This window comes from Carica papaya, chromosome 5 (assembly GCF_054855325.1).
Source record: "Carica papaya isolate Zhongbai chromosome 5, ASM5485532v1, whole genome shotgun sequence".
Classification (NCBI taxonomy): domain Eukaryota; kingdom Viridiplantae; phylum Streptophyta; class Magnoliopsida; order Brassicales; family Caricaceae; genus Carica; species Carica papaya.
Window position 1 is genome coordinate 7773393 of NC_142313.1, and position 6584 is coordinate 7779976.

Genomic DNA, 6584 nt, shown 5'->3' on the forward strand with positions numbered 1-6584 from the left:
CACGTTAGAGGCCTCCCTTTCATCCTCAAACATCGTTAATACACTTTTTCAGTTCTTCAGACAAGGAGTTGGGGATCCTGTGCGGTCGAACTTATCGTATCTGCCATGGATCTTTCCCTCCTCTCTGGTTCTGGTTCTGGTTCTGGTTCTTGTTGGGCCCAACCGAACTGGGCTTAGACAATCTCCTAGGCCCTGCTTTAAATGCTGAATAAAACAGTAGAGCTTCTTCAAATAAAACTAAAATTATTTTTGTAGGATTTCTGTTAATCTATATATATATAGAAAATTTTCAACTTTAACATTAATTTTTTATGCATTATTTTCTATTTTTTATTTCTTAAGTAGAAATTAAATTTATTTCTAAAAAAAAAAAAATTAAGGTGACATGAGTAACTAAAACATAAACAAATTGTATTTTAATTAAAAATAGTAATTAACTAGAAAATTGAACTTTCTTAACCCTACAAAATAAATGCTTTTCTCCTTATGAAATTTCTCTAGAACTCTCAGTATTCTTCTCCATCTCTGGGAATGAGTCATTAATGCATGCCATTTGTTTTTGTTTGAACTCCCAAATGCCCTTCAGAGAACTCGAAAATCCTCCAAAATTCCTTCATCTTTGGGTCTTGAATCCTCAAGGTTTCTCCTTTTTTTTTTTTTTTTTAATTAAAGAAGTTGGGAAGGCAAAGTTAATTTCATTTGAATTAAATAAATAAATAAAAAGGGTTTGAATGAATGAAATTCGGAGTGTATTGGATTGAGAATAGGCATGACTAATTTTGGAATTGTCCAGTTCTTTTCTCCTCTCTTACGGGGCCTCCCTGGCACCGTTCGTCCCAAACCAAGTCTCTCTTTCTCTCTCTCAAGCACACACAACTAACCCTACTGACTAGGAATCAAAAAAGGCAATACCAGATTTGATAATTGCAGAGTTGAAATATATTTACATATATATATATATATATATTATATGCCAAACAGCATTAAACAACTCATCACCGGACCCTTTCTTTTTGGGTGGCAGTGACTACCATCTATCTCCCTTTTAATCATACAATACACCAACTGGACGCTCCCATCATCCCCAGTTACCCTCTCCACTTTCCCTCTCTTCTCCCAACTCTCTTCCACGGAGATGCCCACCAACCCGTATGATCTAATCTTCGAAAAATTCAAAGCTTTTCATTTCATTATTCGAAGCACATCGTCTTCTATTTAAATTTGTTGAGGTGTTTCTGGTGTACCTTCTCTCATTTTCCATGCATTCTTGATTTGGTTTCAATACCCAGATGGGCTTTCGCTTTAAATACTGATCGGATTGCATTTTGGAGGAGCATTTTCATGAAGATGCGTATGTGATTGGTTTCTTTTTGGAAATAATTCGACATGGGAAAGACGTACTCCGTTCTAGGTCATTATTGATGGCGTCTAAAAGAGGCCGCTGCATTGTATCTATGATCGAGAAAAGCAGCAAGAGGCTTCTTCTAAGGCAGTCTTGATGGCTTGTAGTTACCCAAGTTGGCAGATTTCCATCTGTTTGATCTTTTGGTCACTGTTATCCTCTATGTTTATTCACTTCACAGATAGCTATCCCGACCCCAAATCTTTAGATGCTTTAATTCGTACTTACGCGAATAAAAGAGGCTCCAAGGATCGCACAGGTTCTGTCCACAAAGTTTCCTTACCGGTTAACTTCTCGGGCATGGAAGTCTCTGTTGTAAGGCTAAGAACCAGTACTTTTTGGGAAAGAGGAGCGAATTTCAGTCCATTTGCAATCCCACCAAGGATTATCACAAGGCCGTTCGCCAAGAGAATAGCTATAGTATTTGAAAACTTGGGTAATTGGTCTTCATCTTATTACCAAGTTCCTGGCCATTCCTTGGTGTCTCCTGTTATTGGGTTTCATGTTTATGATGCATCAAATTCAACTTCTTTAGGCGCCAAGAATCTCAACTTCAGCTTCATGATTCATCCCGTTTTGATATCTTTCCCTCACCGAGATCAAAATCTGGCTTCGGCACCCAAATGTGTGAGATTTGGTGATGGTAGCTCGGTTAAATTCAGCAACATGACTAGGCTAAATCAATGTTCGACGCATAGCCAAGGCCATTTTGCTGTTGTTGTGGTTGATCAGAGTCTGCAGCCAGCCAAGAACAGGGCAGAGAAGCTTTTGAAGTGGTGGGTGCTTGGTTTTGTGATTGGTTTTGTTGTGTTGGGCTTGTTAATTTCAATTGGAGTTGTTGTTTTTAAGATAGTAAGAATGAGGAAGATTAGAGATATGGAGAGGGAATCTGAGAAAAGTGTTGCAGTTGAAACAATTTGGATCAATACAAATAAAATGCCGGCTGCATCAATGACAAGAACTCAGCCTGCTTTAGAACACAGTTATGTTCCTTGAGTATATTACATGTTTTATTTCATCTGTAGAGCTTCTCAAGATCATTTTTTTTTATATAAGCCAAGAATTTTACACTGAAACGTTAGCAAATTTCTGGTTATGATTATATGTTCTAGTTCTAATCATTGTCACATTCTGATTGAGAAAACTAATGCACGTGAACTTGTTTTTCACTATACGTCACCATTTCCATATTGGCATTTTTGGTAGAGACTTAAGATTTTTACTCTATATTTGGTTAGATTTCCCATTTAGGATAGATGGGCAAGAGCTACACCAGATGAGAGCTAAGGTAAAAGAAAGTACAAGGTTGGTAGAAGAGAATATGCGTGTGTGTGTGTGTGGGTGCATTTGCAGTAGCTAAGTTTCTTTTCTAACTAATCACTTAGCAGAATGAGTCAGTGACTCCAAGTATTTAATCTCCATTTTGGTTGTTGAAACTCATTATTTTATACTGAGAAAACCAAGTGGTAGTTGACTCCTACCTTTTCAGGCATCACACATGAGGAAATGATTTTCTTTCCTTTTAGTTAAGAGAATAATTGGCCTGCAGCCTACTTGTATTATTATATCTTGATTTGGTTTACCTGTATATTATATTTATATGCTTTAGTATTTGTAAAGTCTATAGGCACTACATTTGAAAGTGAATTCTCACCAAGATGCCCAAAATACATACACATATATATAGCTATATTCTCTTACTTATTTCTAAAACACAATTTGTTTAACATTATTGATTTTGACAGCATTTAGGAGCATACTGAAAATACAGACACTACGACTTTATCATTGTTGATTTGTTTGGTTTACAAAACACAATACTAACAATCTACTATCCAGTATTAGGCAGAATTATAAATATGATAGAATCCACCGCAAAAACACTGCCTTAGATTCTTTTAAAAAGGAGTCGGTAGGGCCAGAGTGTGGTGATGGAAATGGAATATATATGCATATATATATATATATATATATAATAGTCAAAAGTGATGTTGAACACCGAACTCCATTGCAGATGGTGATGAATATTTCATATAAACATAAGGGCAGCTGTTGACCTGTCCACTTTGAAAGCATACCAATGATTTTATTTAGGATATAAAATGATTCCAACCTGTAATGGGTTACAGAAAGTGAAATGAAATGAAATAATCTAGAGATTTCAGTGTAATGGTTGGAGATGACAGAGATGGTGAAGAGGAAAGGGAGGGTGAAAATAAGAGGATGTAAGAATGGCCTGTGTGAGAAGTTTATTGGCTGCATCAGTCGCATGTATCCCATCCCAGCTCACATAATTCTCTGGGTCGCTACAAGCTGATGCCGTCACGGTGGTGCCATTAACCACCTTCGTATTGCCACAGAAAACTCTTGGGTCAAAATTATAGGCTCCACCACCGTACCCACAGCAAGCTTTGGGACCATACTTGAGGCCTTTCAACCAAACGAATAAAAATTTGGAGTCAATTTTGATTTAGTGCAAATTTCGTTAGATATTATGTTGTACTAAAAAAAAATTGGGGAAAAAAGTGTGAGTTACCATGTAGTTTTGGATGCCTAAAGAGTTGTAGTAAGGTAGAATGAATGTCTACATAGACGAGGGAAGCATTGGGAAGATTTGGTCTAGTTTGATCAAGTGAATGTTTCAACATGTTGTTGTAATCAAACACGGCGTCGTTGTAAGAGATGAGGCATCCGAATTTGTCAATATCGGATCTGTCGTGATCCAATTCAACCAATAATGCCGGGTAACAACCAACTGGTGCAAGATTTAGTATTAAAAATGTTCGCCCTCCAATCTCGTATAGTTCCTGACCAATTAAATAAAAAAATAATAATAATAATAATGGGTTCGTTGACTTTTGGCCCAGATGAATGATTTGGGCCTAATGGGCTGAAATTATAAGAGCTAATATTATTACCTTGACGGTGTCTGCAATTTGGGATACAACTTGAGGGAGATACTGCTTGACCCCGTGAATCCCAATGGATTTCAAGTTGGAAGTAAAATCATTCTGCCCAATGTAAACTTTGTAGAGTGATTTCCCAAATATGTCCGGCGACGGCAGGTTCCTAATCCTTTTTCCTTTATTAAAATTTTTAATTAACAAATATTAAATATATTTAGAATTAATTAATAATAATGATAAATTAACAAATACCATTATTGTTTTCTTCGACTTTACGCTTGAAGTCCTTCATTTGGTTGAGCTGGATTGCAAGAGAAAATGGACTGATCCCGGTTACGAACAGTGACGTGTTTGGCAAAAGAACAGTGGAAGCTAGTGTGGCGTAGTTGGCTCCGTGTCGATAATCCGATCCGATTGATTGCAGATACGGACTCAAATATGGTATTCCCAGAGCTTCAGCTGCCACAAGTTATATCAATTCTCTATTAATTTCATTCTAATGTGTTTTTAACTACCATTTCTTCGTGCACAGAAGATTCAAACTCCAGTTTAGGGTTAGTCCTAAAAGTTTTTCGGATTTCTCTCGGTAAATTTACAGATTCTTTTCACCTCGTGGGTATTTTCTGTGGGTAAAGATAAGAGAGATATGATTGCAGAGATTTTATGGAGTCCAGCCTGGAAGAAGATTGGACAAGAATATGGCTGAATAGTATTTGATGCCATCTTTATATCTTCATCCAAAATCATCGCATCACCTCCGTTATCCAAATTTTACCGAGGGTTTTTACTGTTTTCTTTTCTCTTTTTTTCTTTTTTAATTAAAAAAAAAAATTGTGTTATTGGAAGTGAACAATATTTATTAATTTTATATTTTTTAATAATAAATCTAATTTTTTAAAATAAAAATTTATTATTAATTCATTTAATAATTTTATAAATTATTTTTAGTAAAATTTAATTTTAAAAATATTTTATATTATCATATTAGAAGCACTAGCCAGACAAACAGACATAATTATCCACCAATTCTCCTTTCCCCAAGGTTCACTAAACCTTTTCAAGTATCAGTAAAGAGTATCTTTTTTTTTTTTTTTAACCTATTACAACCGACATTATTTTTACCATTTTACCCATCTTTCTTACAATTTAACGTGCTTGCTTTAATCATATCCCATAACAACTAATAACCACATGGTTTACACCAAAAGTATCCAATATATATATATATATATATATGTGTTTGTGTTTGTGTTAGGAGAAGAAAGATTGAGGGGAAGAAAAACGAATACCCAAAAAGTCGACAATAAGCCTGCCATCAGAAGCACGACCAACCGGCTTCTTGAAATATGTGAGACCCCAAGGCCGTGACTGTGCCGGAAATGCTGCCCAGAAGCCGCCGGTGTCGGAATTTGAGTCGCCGAAGTTGAAGATCCCCTCAAACTCACATTTCTTTGTCTTACTATTTACACTCCCCAAAATTGCTATCCACACCACAAACACTCTCCATGAAACTCTCCTTATCATCTTCACCTCTTTTTTACACGTAACTTATCAACCGCTTCTCTATATAATCTTATTATCATCGCACCACAAATTCAATCATTGCTAGCTCGGCTAATTGGGCCTGATGATTATGACCACCTTACAAACTCTTATCATTCCCAAACCCAACCCACCCAGTTACCATGGGCTTTTGCTTTTTAAAACGTATTTATTATCACCCATCAAGCACAAACACTACTTGAAACAAGTGCTTAAATAAATATTACATTATATTATATAATGGATGGGCCGATTGATAAAACCCAAACCTATCCACCTTAGTTTTTTTTTTTTATTTTTTAAATAACGAGCTGGGCTTGCAGGTTTGACCAAGTCGGTGGACAAGTGTAAGGTCAGCTTTTTTCTAATTTCTAAATTCGTATAGAATTTAGTCAAACATATAATTGAGCCAATTACAAGTTTTAAATCAATAAATTTATATGATATAAAATTTATTTAATAAAACTAAGTTGTTAGGGCTTTTTTTTTTTTATATATATATCATTTAACCAAACTTTTCATTTTCGAATTTTCAATTTCTAATACCGAATAAAGTTAGATACGGATTTTTATTATTTAAAAAAAATGTTTCTGAACAAAAAGGGTTTAATGGGGTGTTTGGTTTCCTAGTGTGAACGGGGACTTCCAGAAATCTAGAGGTAAGTTTCAAAATTAGCGGCTGCCGGGGTTATTTCCGTTAATACGCAGGTCGATCGAGGGTAATTATGTAAAAA

At 35.5% G+C, this 6584-nt stretch overlaps 2 protein-coding genes across 2 annotated transcripts; one reads left to right on the forward strand and one right to left on the reverse strand.

The window, feature by feature from the left end:
- The first annotated feature begins 394 nt into the window (after positions 1–394).
- Positions 395–2571, forward strand: LOC110807102 (transmembrane protein, putative (DUF1191)). Its single transcript, XM_088220578.1, has one exon. It carries the CDS (start codon positions 1499–1501, stop codon positions 2396–2398), a length of 900 nt encoding a protein of 299 aa, XP_088076704.1. The 5' UTR covers positions 395–1498; the 3' UTR covers positions 2399–2571.
- An 896-nt stretch (positions 2572–3467) lies between these two features.
- Positions 3468–6051, reverse strand: LOC110807071 (GDSL-like Lipase/Acylhydrolase superfamily protein). Its single transcript, XM_022032084.2, has 5 exons — positions 5598–6051; positions 4561–4767; positions 4321–4484; positions 3939–4209; positions 3468–3832 (listed from the first exon to the last, which is right to left on the reverse strand). The coding sequence occupies exons 1-5, from the start codon at positions 5830–5832 to the stop codon at positions 3564–3566; spliced, it is 1146 nt and encodes a 381-aa protein (XP_021887776.1). The 5' UTR covers positions 5833–6051; the 3' UTR covers positions 3468–3563.
- Between the last annotated feature and the right edge of the window lie 533 nt (positions 6052–6584).